Below are 13567 nucleotides of genomic sequence, written 5' to 3' on the forward strand. Positions count from 1 at the left end.
AGGCCCGTCACAACACAGCAGGCAGGGTGGGCCACCCCTCCCTCTGCACTGTACACAGGAAGGGGCTGGAGGTCCTCCCTGCCTCCCTCCCTCCCATCTCCCTTTCTCCCTCCCATCTCCCTTTCTCCCTCCCACCTTCCTTCCTCCCTCCCTCCCTCCCTCCTTCCTTCTTTCCTCCATCCCTCCCTCCCATCTCCCTCCTTCCCTCCCTCCCTTCCTTCCATCCTTCCTTTCTTTCTTTCTCCTGTACAGGGGGCAGAACTTCTTCACTCCACGCCGTATGTCATCTGCCTGACCCACAGACAGACTTCATTTATTTACATGCTCAGTGGGAAAATTATTCATTTATGAGACTTTCCCAGTGAGCTAAAGGTTGGCCCTCTGAATGTCATTCCCTTTATTCATTTGGGAAAAGGAAAGCTTTAAGAACTGCTTTATAAAACTCTTTGCCTTCCCGGGCCGAGATTAATCCACTTCCACCTTCCATCCCCAAGAATCAAGCGTCATCACAGTCAACGCCTCTTCTCACACCGAGTGGTGACGCGTGTGCTTTACAATCTGTTCCACTCTCAGCTGCCGGCCCGCGCCTGCCGCTCACCACACCGCCTTCTCGTTCGCCTTTTTCATTCATTCGACTAGTATTTACCACTGCTGATGTGCAGAGTGTTTCTGATTGGTTGTGGATGAGAAACCACCCCAGATCGTTGGCATTAAACAGGAGCCAAAACCTCTCCAAGGGAGCAATCAGAAGTGGGAAACGAGAAGGATGGGAAGTAAGGCCAAAGCTCAGAGCAGACAGACGTGAGGGAAGGAAGTCCTCAAGGCTGGCAGTCATCGCACCTTTTCACCTTCCTCTCTGACGGGTTTTGTACAACGTCCTCAGATTCTGACAAGTGGGTTATCTTCTGTGCTTATTAACTACCACTTCCATTTCCTTGTCCTGTTCTCAGTTTTAAAAGTATCGATAGCTAAGTACATTTATTATTATCTAAGGAAAGAGATGAATCTGCCTTTTTATGTTCTTCTATTAATACTTAATGGACTCAGTGGCCTTCAACAGAAAAAGAGAGAGATTCCCCAGACTAAGATCATCTTTCAACAACTAAACCACATCGTTTACTTCAAATCCTTCAGCACTTGCTTCTCTTGTGAGACCACGGAATTTCCATGCAGGTTTCTAATGATACTGTGATGTCGGATGCGGGGCTTAGAACGTGGGTGAACCACAGCGAGGAAACACGCAGCAACCCTCATCTTCATAGTTTATTTGTTTCCGTGACCTTTTCTCCCCAGCTGCTCTGTCTGCTCACGGAGGGCAGGGACTGGGTGACCCCCATGGAGCGCGGAACACCACCTGCTCAGAAATCAAAGCACGCCGTCCGCCGCGTCTGGTTCAGCTGTTTACTGTCACAGCTCTGCCTTCTGACATGCTCCACTTACCATATAGCCAAAGGGACGCCGGGTCACGCCCCAGAGTCTCACAACCAGACACGTTCTGGTCATGGAAATCCTGTCGCAAAACACCCAGCACCAACTCCTCATTCATTACGTACTTCATAAAACTGTGGTCTTCCGACGGGACACCAAACTGCAGGTGGTAGGTTATTGTGGCGTTTTCACCACTGAAAGGCACACCAAACAGAGACAGTTAAACATATCAACAGAATCACATTGCAACTCAGGAAACTGATTTTAGCCAAACACCTTAGTTCTACATGCTCACCCAGTACAAAAGAGCAAGGAGGGTGCTGTCCTAGAAGTTCCCTCATCAATGCATCCATCACACAAAGTTCGGTGATCCTAACCTCTTCCTTCCACCTAGAACCCCATCCCCTAGAGGGCAGCCGGGAGAGACCATGCAGGGTCAAGAGACTGACTCAGCTTTTGTCAAGGAGGCTCCAAGAGCTGCCCAGCACCAGGCTTTACCCCTGAGGCAGCCCAGGGAAGCCCTTTTCTCCCTGTTTTCACACCACACCCTCTCCCTGCCCCCACAAATGAGTGTCACAGCTACTTAGTTTAACCAGTTCATTACCTAACCTATAAAATGTTCAACGTAGGGCCCAAAGCTCCCTGCCATCGGCTGGAGGCAGACTCCTCAACTCCCATAGATGGCCCTGGGTACCAGCAGCAAATCATACCTCCCTGGTTTGTCCCCAAAGTGAGAAACTTTTCCTGTCCCACTTGCACTTCCCAAGGTTTTGCAACTCTCAGTAAGAGGATCTAAGGAAAGGGAGTTTTCATCTTCCTCAAACATAGTTTCCAATTTCTAAAATAAAAATAATCATAAGGCTGTCCTTGGCTAATCAGTATCTATGCACCTTGTTAAATGCTACCTTAACATTTGGATTTCTCACAGTATCCTTTGCTTCAAGAAGCCCTAGATGTTTTTTTAAAAGATCCAGACTAAGAGCCAGCAATAAAATATTGAAGAGTGGCCACAGCTGAGACTCTCACCCACAGGCAAGTTTTGCCGACAAGCCAGTGCCAGTCGTGAATCAGGACACTGTCCCTGCCCACAACTGGCAAAGAGCTCCTTCTTGTGGCCAGAGGTCACATAGGCCAATACTCTCACACTGATGTGCTGACAGTTGAGTTTATAAACTCTGCTATAGCCAAGAGGTGTGCCAAATCCTGCGGTTCACACAAATAACATACAGTCGGGACTCTGGAGAAACGCACAGTTTCAAGTATGCCTCTACAGACAGGTGAAAAGGTGATTTCAAACTCTAAGCCAGCTAATCTGGTTTGCAGGTGTCATTGCTTGTTCCCTGTGCTCCACCTTCGAATTACAGCTAATGATGGTCAACGTCTTGACAGGCAGCCACCCTGCACGCCCACGGGCTAGGACCGGGGTTTGCTAATGGAAAGGGCCAGAGGCTGACTTTCAAAAGACCAGGCCAGAAGTTGACTAAGAGGCTGGCGCTGCCTAACCTGGCCTGGCCAGCCCCTCCTAGTCCCTCCAAGTCAGGGTACTGGATGAACTGACATAAGGCTGAATTTTGAGGGGAGAGGCGGGATTTTTCAGGGAAGCAGAGACCCCTGTGGGCTTTGCCTCAGCTGCTGAAGAACCAAAGGACATTTTCCCAAGTTGCTGCTGGCAGGTTCAGGACTGCCAGATGCACCACGGATATAAGCCCGTCTGCCAGGGATTCAGCCACTTCCCATCCACACACAGCAGCAGCCCTTGGAGGCAATGCTTTTGTTTCTCAATTCAACATTGTTAAAATTCTATCTGGATTTCAAAAAATGAAACAAAAATGTTTCCCAGACAGAATTTCTTTACCCAAAAATCCTAAAAGCCTCGTGTTTTTCTTTCAAATACCTTTTAAAAATAGATTCTCTCACATTGTCTTCAGATTTTGCTTTACTCAGTTTTCTGACGGGTTTTTCCCAATGTCTACCCCAACCTGTTATGCAGTCCCACCTCCTCTAGACCCATAATATGGGCTGGGTTCTTGGAAAGACCTTTTAGACTCTGAGCATCCTTCCTCCTTCAACTGTGTCTTTGAATGGTAAGTTAGGGCAAGCATACACAGGAAAGTTGGGTCTGATTATGCATTTCTCCCTTTTCTACTGGCATTTTGATAACAGTAATTTATGAATAGGCAAGGTCAAAGGTGTCACCATAAGGTAGCATGCACATTGGGGGCCCATAAAGAAGAAGAAACAGTGTTGTTGTCAAGGCAACCTGCCACTGTTTTCAGAATCTGGGTCCCTTTGGTCTTACCCCACCCATGTGCACCAACCACTTCACATGCTTCCCCTCCCAGGTTTGGGAAATGTATGGTTTGAGAGGAGGAACCTCAATATACAATTGCCTTTGATGGTCCCATTCCAGGGATATCTTAGGAACAGTGGGTAATAAAGCTTTGCCATGTACATCTTGTCCTAACAGTGCAAAAGGCTTATCAAATGACTCTAATAGTCATAACAATACAAAGGGATAATAAAATGACTCCTCTACATACATATACACTTTTATCTACGTGTCTATAGACATATTAGAGATTAGGGGGAAACTAAAAAAGAAAAAATATGTGTGTGTATATGTTACACATGTATAATAAATAAGTATATATGGTAAATACATATGTAGAAATCACACAAAGTACTGATGGTTGTTCACTTTGTAGAAGGGAGTGGAATTCACTATGGAATTGATTAGACATGAAGTGTCCAGGGGCAGTGGGGCAGGGGAAGGTAGGAGGTGGACGTTTCCTGTAGCAGGTATCTTTATTTTTCAATATTATACAAGGAGCATGAACTCATGTATGACTCATGTTCCTCAAAAGCAAAAGCCAATATATGGATTCTATCATTTACATCACATCGCTATCTGAAGTCTATTTCTATTTCCACTCTTACCTTATTCGAACATCTGTTGGGAAAGAGGAACGGTTTATCTGGGCTTTTCCTCTATTTCCTGTGACCTTGTGGAGTCATATACTCAACAGGAGGTTTCATTTTCCTCCTTTGTAAAATAAGGGCATTGAGCTATCTGGCCTCCAAAGACCCTCCTGACACCAGCACTATGGTCCCATCTACCATGGGTCCCCTTTGTGCTTTGAGATTAGCAAAGTCCTTTTCAGTAATGAGTGATGGGTGTGGTTTTCCAGAGAGAGACCATCATATAATGCTGCACGTTCTTACCTGAAGTCCAAGATTTCAACTGAAGTGAAAAAACGGCTCAGAGCCGGTGATGAACGGTACACATCCGTGAGCTAAAACAAACAGGGACAAGTTAACAACCACACGCGTGACTGCCAGATCGTACTGCAAATCCCCTGACAAAGCAAAACTACTCCCAGGCAAAGGAGACTCCACTCTAGGGAGGAATCAACTTACCTAGAGGCTCTGAATGAACAAACAGGAAGGAGAGGGCCCCCCACCAACCAAAATTCAGGTTAGCACTCATTTAAAGGGGCCTCACTTGTAAGGACCAAGGGACCAGGCTGGGATCTTCAGCATCTCATATGTTGCACTGAGATCTGTGGCCTTACTGGGCAGCAGCCAGAGCCCACACAGACCCCAAGCACCACGGAAAGGAAAACCCCTGTGGGGCTGGGAAGACTCCAGAACAGGCCTCTCAGGGCCCTGCATGTCACCCAACAAGGAGCTCTTCTCTCCTTTCTCCAGAGCTTCACCCCAAGGAGAAACAACCACACTGTTTCTGGATAATGGGACCAAGTGTGGGTACAAACTGCAAAGATATAGAGCTCTTATTTTCTCCGGGAAGTGTTATGACCATAAAAAATAAGGACACCTGTGTTCCCAATACCCAGGTTTCACGCCTTCATATTTTACCATATGTAGTTGGGCCCTTTACGTGAAGAAACAACACAGCTAAAGCTATTCCTACACGCTGTTCCGATTTTCCTCCCTCCTTCCCCGCTACTAACCATTGTCCCGAAGCTGGCATCTATCCTTTCCATGCACGTTTTTATAAATGTGACACTCCCCTGTGTAATCATAACTATACATGAATTTAATGTCTTTTTATTCAAATAAAACAGACCATATTCTACATAATCTTCTCTGACTTTTTTTTCCACTCAAAATCACATTCGAGGTTTACCTGTAATGGTACATGTAGATGGAGGTCATTCAGTCTGACTCCTAACTTTGCAGAAACTCCATGAAATGACTGCTCCACTTCACCCCTTCCCCTGCTGGTGGGCACCTGCTTTGTTTCCGATTTTCTCCTGCTACAGACTATGCTGAGATGCTCATGCCTGAACATCTCTGAGCCTCCCTTCGGTAGGTAAGAGTTTCCCTGGGCCATATACCAAGAGATGGACTTGGGTCCAAGAGGTAACACATCTCCACCTCAACTAAGTCTTGCAGAACTGCTCTCCATTTCACTCCTCTCCCAGGAGTGTATACATGCTCTGTTTCCCACAGCCTTGCCAGCATTTAATGTTACAGATGTTTCCACTTTTGCCAATCTGATGAGTATAGCATTGTGTTTTACATTGTTTTAATTTATGTCTCACTTTCTAGTGAGGTTGAATATCTATTCGGGTGTTTATTAACTCTGGGATTTCTCACCTTTGAATTGCCGTTTAGTGCCCTGCCTTTCTCTTGGGTTGTCTTTTTCTTACCTGAACTGATTGGTGCTACATTCTGGACGCTAGCTGTTGGTTTTATGTCACAAATATCTTCTAACCGTCTTCGATTAGTCTTTTCATCGTGTTTCAGACACGTGAATCCTAACCTATCGTACCCAAGAACTCGTGGCTGAATGTATTTATGTTGCATCTCTTTAAAATTTACTCTGAAGGTTAAATGTCTTGTTCTTAGCAGGCAGGCAGACAGTGTTTGGATCTGGGTACCCCCCCCCACCCCGCCCCTGACATTGTTCTGGAAATTTCACACCCACCGTTTACTCCGTGCTGAGCCTGGTGCACCCGGCTGTACCCATGGCGGCTCAGTGCCTCACTGCTTCATCCAGCAGCAAGCAGCAGAACTACCCCAACAGCAGGGCCCAGAGGAAAACCTGCCCACCTGTCTCCCACCCATTCCGAGCGGAATCTCGCGGAGGCTGTGTCCATAGTTTGCTCCCACTTAACTCACTGATGACAATTCAATCTCTCCAAGGCGCAGCAGAGAGGATCCGTCACTACCCTGTGATCTGCATAAGGATCTGACATGAGAGGCATTGCTATCTCTCCCCTGTACACTGATTAAAAAAAAAAAAAGCATTCTAGGCATTTGGGGGGGTTACAAAACACGCCCCAGGCCACTCTACTAGTAACGAACTCAGTCCTAGGTGTTACAGACACCAAGCCTAGCGCCCCACTTCCTCACGTTTTACCACACCACCCAGTGGAGATGAAACAAGGAGGAAAGTGTCTCCTTCTGAATAGCAAGGAGGAAAGTAGCATAAAGTGTTAACTTTGGGGGAAAACGACTTGGGTCACCCTACAGTTTTTGAGCACAAGAGAAAAGAATGCTGCCAACAGGCTGACAGTCATTTAGAAAACCCGGGAGGTTGGAAAGCGGCTCTCCCGGGGATGCTCAGAAAGACGGCGAAGAGGATGAGGATGCTAGAGGGGATTTTTCTTTGAAGCGCTGAAAATAATAATAATAACAATCATGTCGCTCTCTTCCTTTTAGATTGATCTTCTGATGTCAGGAATTATGTAATTTATTAATTTACTAATCCTTAGGGCCCTGAGCACTGTGTTTTGCACATAGAAGGTCCTTAGAAAAAGTTTTAAGTTAAAATTTTATGTTCAGAGATGGAGTGATATACTAGATGACTTTCAGTGTCCACTCTAACGTTGTTTTTGGTGGCATGGTCCCCTGTTATAATTAGGACATATTTACATATTTAGGAGCTATTAGCCATACTACCCACTTTGGGGCCAAAAACGTGAAAAGACGGGCTCCTCACCCCTTGCTCTGGTGTCTCCCACACTGTGCCTAGGAGGCTGGGTGCAAACTGAGCTCAGAGCCCAGTGAGCTGATCACCAGAGTCATACACAGCGGCTCATCAGAAACCAGCTTCCGACTATGTAGAGTAGCCAAGATATGGGAGCATCCTAAGAGTCCTTCCACAGATGAATGGATAAAGAAGATGTGGTACATAGAGACAATGGAATACTACCTGGCCACAAAAAAGAATGAAATTTTGCCATTTGCAACAACATGGATGGACATGGAGGGTATGATGCAAAGTGAAATGTCGGACAAACACTGTATGTTATCAATTATATGTGGAATCTAAGAAATAAACTAGTGAATGTAATTTCAAAAAAAAAACAGACTCACAGATATAGAGAACAAACTAATGGTTACCAGTGGGGAGAGGGAAGGTGGGAGGGGCAAAATAAGGGTAGGGGATTAAGAGGTACAAACTATTATGTTTAAAATAAATAAGCTACAAGGATATATTGTGCAGCACAGGGAATATAGCCAGTATTTTATGACAACTATAAATGGAGTGTGACCTTTAAAAACTGTGAATCCCTATGTTGTACGCCTGCAACATGTAATACTGTATATCAAGTATACCTAGATTTTTCTTAAAGTGATAATGTTAAAAAAACGAAACAAAACTGCCTTCCCTGCATCACCAGAGGGGCCACCGCTGCCTCCTGCATCGAGCCCGTGGGCTGAGCTATGACACCACCACACGGCTAACAGGCTGGCTTCAGCAGAGGAAGAGGGAAATGACATACGAGAGGGGCCAGGAAAACTGTTTAGAAAGCAAAACAAAAAAGCAGAAGAAAGGGCACAGTGTTTCAATATCCACTTCCATATTTACCTTCCATATCCAGAAACTTCTGGAAACTTGCCTAAGTGGAAGAAAGGGATTCTTGACCTGACAATTAGACAGTAATCTCTCTAAGTTGCTCATTTTTGTTCCTGAACATATTTGATTGGGAAGCCAGGGACAGGAGTCATTTCAGCTCACTGAACCTTACGTTTATCATCTGTAAATCAGATAATTCTTTTTAAAGAGGTTTACAAAGTTCTCTATATGCACCTGGAGTATACAGGGAAAGTGCGGTGATTTCCATTTATCAGAGCAGGAACTTGCTCAAAGAGGCCTGTGAACTTGCCCCAGAGATCTGCCAGTCCCTGCTCCTCAGCCTCTACACAGTGATAAACTAAAACACCTGTAGAATCTGCTCACATCTGCTTCTGTGCAAGAGATACGGTTTCAGCTGAGGGATTACTATCCATTTCCTTTGACATAGAGTCCAGTCTGTAACAGGTGACAGACACTTACGGACGCTGACTCCCTTGGTTTCTGCTCGGCCAGGGCAAAACCCCTCAATCAAAAAAGCAATCAAGGGACTTCCCTGGCGGTCCAGTGGTTAAGATTCTGAGCTCCCACTGCAGGGGGCGCGGGTTCAATCCCTGGTTGGGGAACTAGGATCCTGCGTGCCATGCAGCAAGGCCAAAAAATTTTTTTAAAAAAAGGCGGGAGAGGGCAACCAAGAGGAAAGTAGCAAGAGGCTATTCACTCAGCAACTTGCTCTGGAAGTGGATGGAAGGAAAGGCAGCAAAGGGAACTGCAGATAAGATATAAACAAGGAAACGAAGGAGGATGAGAAACCCGCAATAATCCTCGCAGGGTACAAACTCCTGACATCAAAGGGGCAATCAAAGGGCATGCACCTGGCTGCCCAGAAACTGACTCTGGGGTGACCCAGATGGAATCAGATGGAAGCCAAATAAAGCAGGCTCACTAGCAACTGCAGGGAAGAGGGTAACGGACGGCAGGCTGGTCTTGCTTAGATTTTCTCATCAACAGCTTTTCTGGGTCTGGCTGTGAACCACCCTGTCTTTGACAGGGTGATCAGGACTGCCCACCAACCCTCGTGGTCTAGCTGCAGAGCCCTCATTCTCCTGCATTTCCTGCTCCATGAATGATGTCACTGTCCACCCACATGGCCATCCCACCAGAAGCCTGGAGCCATGCTCTCCCTCAGCCCCACATCCAACCAGCCATGAAGTCCTGTTGAGGGAGAAGACCTCTGAAATCTCACTTGTACCTTACTTACTCCCCCAGCATTGCCCTAGTTGAAGCCTCCCTCATTTATTACCTGGATTATTGCAACACCTTATAATTAAATGCTCTACCTCCAGTGTTTTTTCATGATCACACCAAAAGACTGAAGTGAGAAACTGACCATGTCAGCCTGCAGATTAAAATCTTTCAGGGACTCACCAAAGAACACAGAAATCTTCATGATCTGACCTGTCCCTTCCTGTTCAGCCTCACCTCTGCAAGTCTGCTACACAGTATGCACAGGCCATAGCACACTGCTGGGCAGATCCCCTAGCGTTCTCTGCTCTCCAATCTGGAACACCCCTACTTCATATTTCAAGACTCATCCTGAGTGTCACCTCCTCCTGGAGGCCCTCCAAGCCTCCATCCCCACCTCTGTGGTTATAAAACACACTGTACATATCTCACTGATGGAACATACCACACTGTTTATAACTATTTAATTGCTTCCTCTACTTGAACTGTGAGCCCCCATGAGGGCACAGACTTTGTGGCCCTGGCAGAAAGCATGTTGTCTAGCACACCACAGACGCTCAATGAAACTTCAGTTTGAATCAAATGTAACACAGTGAGAAACAGAACACTGTCCTCCAGGTTGCATTTAGCTGGAGGCCAACGCTCCTTCCTCTAGCTTTGCACTACAGAAAATCCACTGCTAAGCACTGGTTTCTGCCACTATCCAGACAAAGACTCCAAGCTTGAAGCTACTTACTGGCTAGCTCTAAGCCAGCTGTTCCAGGAGAAGTCACACTCTAATGCTAAGAACTCGGTAACCATGCAGATGGTATCTTACCCTTTTCGTGAGCAGGTCAGGCAATTTCTCTTCAGTAACACACTCCTCTGGAATCTTTAGCATGACCAAGAATGTTTTATTTGACAACAATTCAAGTATTTCATTTTCATCTTCATCGACATAAGTTACTAAAGAGAATGGGGGAGATAAAAAGTAAAAGTAAACGCATAAATAATAAAACATTTATTCCATTGGCTGCTATACTTAAAAAACAAACAAGCAATGAACATTCATCAAAGATAAAGCCTGGACACAGTAAGCAAGAGCAAGCAAAAATGCTTTCTCTTCTCAGTAAGGCATAGTAAAAGACAGGGGCTTGCCTCTATCATGATAAAAATTTTACTTTCTTATTTGATGCCATAAGGGGCTCAGATTCCACTGAACACAGGCTGGGAGAAGGGTGGCGGGAAGAAGTGGGAAGAACAGGCATTTCTCTGTCAAACTGACCCTGCAGCTTAGTTACGTGCCCAGGTGTCAAGGCAGGTGCTAGAGATGGTCTGGGGGGGCCAAAAAACAGACAGGGAGCAGAGCAAGGAACTTTGCTGAATCCCCTTCGGTTCTGTGTACACGCTGAGGAAGAGACAGCATCAAGCAGAACAGCTCCGGGATTAGCATCTGAGTGAGTAAGCGTGAAGTCATCACTCTCCAGGATGTCCCACAGGAGGAATGTTGACACACTCTGTTTGCAGAAGGAACCCAAACTGCACTCAGAGCCCCAGGGCCCATAGGACTTACATTCCTGGGACAACAGTTCTGTGTGTTCAAAGGACTGTGAGCTAATTGATTTTTTAAGCAGCTGGAGCCAAAGGAAAAACACACAAAGTTGGGAGCCACGAGGTCAAAGCTGGCACCCTGGCACTAATTATGCTCCCCTGGCTGCCTGCCGGGGCCACTCAGGGACGGGACCACCTCTCCGGCCCTGAGAAAGGCGTGGGTGAGTGCAACCAGGTGTTTGTTGTGGATTTTTTTTCCTATTCCCACGCCTCAAACATATCATTATCAGCCTCTTTTACTGGACTTTGAAAAGGCCACAGTGGCATCCATTCCGGGTTTACGCTTGGAAGTAAGAGTCCTGGTCCTTACTCCCCAAGGAAGTCTGAAGTGTGAGGCACGAGGAGCAAGGGAATGTGCAGAAGGGTTAACAGGGCAGGCCGGAGGCTGCCAGCCTTAGCAAGGCCAGCACAATGGTGGCCCCTGGCTGGAGTCTGGAACTTGGATTTCTGGAGGGTTCCCATTTCCCTGGTAAGAGTGGCTGGCTGTGCCTCAACTGTTTGCAGAAACAGCGGGGCTTGTGCTGAGCCTCTCCTTTCCTTCTGGGAGTCTGGAGTTCTAGTAGGTGCCAGGCAGAGCCTGCTTAAGCAACCAACCCCAGTAAAAACTGAATCTCTAATGAGCTTCCCTGGTGGACAACACTTCACACATGTTGTCACAACTTATTGGAGGAATTAAGTGCACTCTGTGTGATTGTGCTGGGCGAGAACTCTTGGAAGCTTGCACCTGGTTTCCTCCATATTTTGTTTTACATCCTTTAGCTGTAATAAATCAGTCATCTTTATGACTATACACTGGGTTCTATGAATCTTACCAGCAAATCACTGAATCTGGGGGTGATCTTGGGCACCCCAACACAGGGAATTATCCCTGCATCCTTATTTGTTATAAGTCATCATGTTATTTTGTCTGAGAATAAAGTTATGCCCTTAAAGCAGAAAACTTGCAAAGTATAAGAAATTGTAGCAAAGCAAGAAAAAAATGACTAATAGTTCTTTAATCAAAGGCCCCCCCCATATTTTATATTATATATTTGAGGTTTTAATGAGAAGGGAATTTGTATTCTGCTTTCGGTTGTTTGCTGTCATCATTGCTTATCTGTCTTGATTCTTTTGTTGCTGTTTTTAACATACCAAAAGCCATTCCCCATGTGTTTGAAATTCCTTCCAAAGATTATTTAATGGATGCTTTAATGTTCTACAATCATTTAGTGTTTTTAGCTTTCCAATGTTATAAATAATGCTGCAGTGCGTATCTTTGAGCTCTACACCCACCACATGCATTTCCAGAGTGGATATCATTGCCTCAGAAAGGAACAGGGATGCCAGAGAATGAATACAGGAGTCACAGAACTGCTGAACTCAAGGGCACTAAGAAACACCAAGTTTTCCCTAGTATATTCTTGCCTTCTTTGCCATAGATTAATTGACCGTAAGTGCATGGATTTATTTCTGGGCTTTCTATCCTGTTCCATTGATATATATTTCTGTTTTTGTGTCAGAACCATACTGTTTTGATGACTGTAGCTTTGAAGTATAGTTTGAAGTCAAGGAACCTGATTCCTCAAGCTCCAGTTCTCTTTCCCAAGATTGTTTTAGCTATTCAGGGTCTTTTGTGTTTCCATACAAATTTTAAAATATTTTTGTTCTAGTTCTGTGAAAAATGCCATTGGTGATTTGATAGGGATTGCAGTGAATCTGTAGATTGCTTTGCATAGTATGGTCATTTTGACAATATTAATTCTTCCAATCCAAGAACATGGTATATATCTTTCCATCTGTTTATGTCTTCAATTTCTTTCATCAGCACCTTATAGTTTTCAGAGTACAGGTCTTCTGCCTCCTTAGGTAGGTTATTCCTAGGTATTTAATGCTTTTTTTTTTTTTTGATGAGGTGGTAAATGTGATTGTTTTCTTAATTTCTCTTTCTGATCTTTCACTGTTAGGAAATGTGTATAGGAATGCAAGAAATCTCTGTGTATTAATTTTGTATCCTGCAAATTTACCAAATTCATTGATGACCTCTAGTAGTTTTCTGGTAGTGTCTTGAAGATTTTCTATGTGTTGTATCATGTCATCTGCAAACAGTGACAGTTTTACTTCTTTTCCAATTTGGATCTCTTTTGCCAAGTTCCTGGTGGTTCTGTGGTTAAGACTCTGTGCTCCCAATGCAGGGGGCATGGGCTTGATCCCTAGTCAGGGAACTAGATCCCACATGCATGCCCCAAGTAAGAGTTTGCATGCCACAACTAAGAAGCCAACAAGTCACAACTAAGGAGCTGGTATAACCATAATAAATAAATAAATAAATAAATAAATAAATAAATAAATAATTTTTTTTAAAAATGCCAAGTTCAAAAATAGGTCTCCAATAATAGCTCTAATGACATATACTTAGTTTGTATTATCTGAGTAATGAATCTGTACAAGATCTGGCTAAATAGTTGTGTTTGTTAGAATAACAATGACAACAACAGGCTT

General features: G+C 44.9%; 1 protein-coding gene across 3 annotated transcripts in view; it reads right to left on the reverse strand.

Annotated features, from left to right (window-relative positions):
• Positions 1-13567, reverse strand: part of C10H3orf52 (chromosome 10 C3orf52 homolog) — a 30498-nt gene that overhangs the window by 4321 nt on the left and 12610 nt on the right. The window contains exons 3-5 of one of the 3 annotated variants that reach the window (XM_057697874.1): positions 10317-10444; positions 4651-4721; positions 1554-1622 (exon numbers count right to left, since the gene is read on the reverse strand). In XM_057697874.1, the coding sequence (XP_057553857.1) occupies positions 1554-1622; positions 4651-4721; positions 10317-10444 (268 nt within the window). Of the gene's footprint in view, positions 1-231; positions 1623-4650; positions 4722-10316; positions 10445-13567 lie in introns of those variants that run through there. The other 2 variants (XM_057697873.1, XM_057697872.1) reach the window with 2 other exon arrangements.

Source organism: Hippopotamus amphibius, chromosome 10 (genome assembly GCF_030028045.1).
Source record: "Hippopotamus amphibius kiboko isolate mHipAmp2 chromosome 10, mHipAmp2.hap2, whole genome shotgun sequence".
Lineage (NCBI taxonomy): Eukaryota > Metazoa > Chordata > Mammalia > Artiodactyla > Hippopotamidae > Hippopotamus > Hippopotamus amphibius.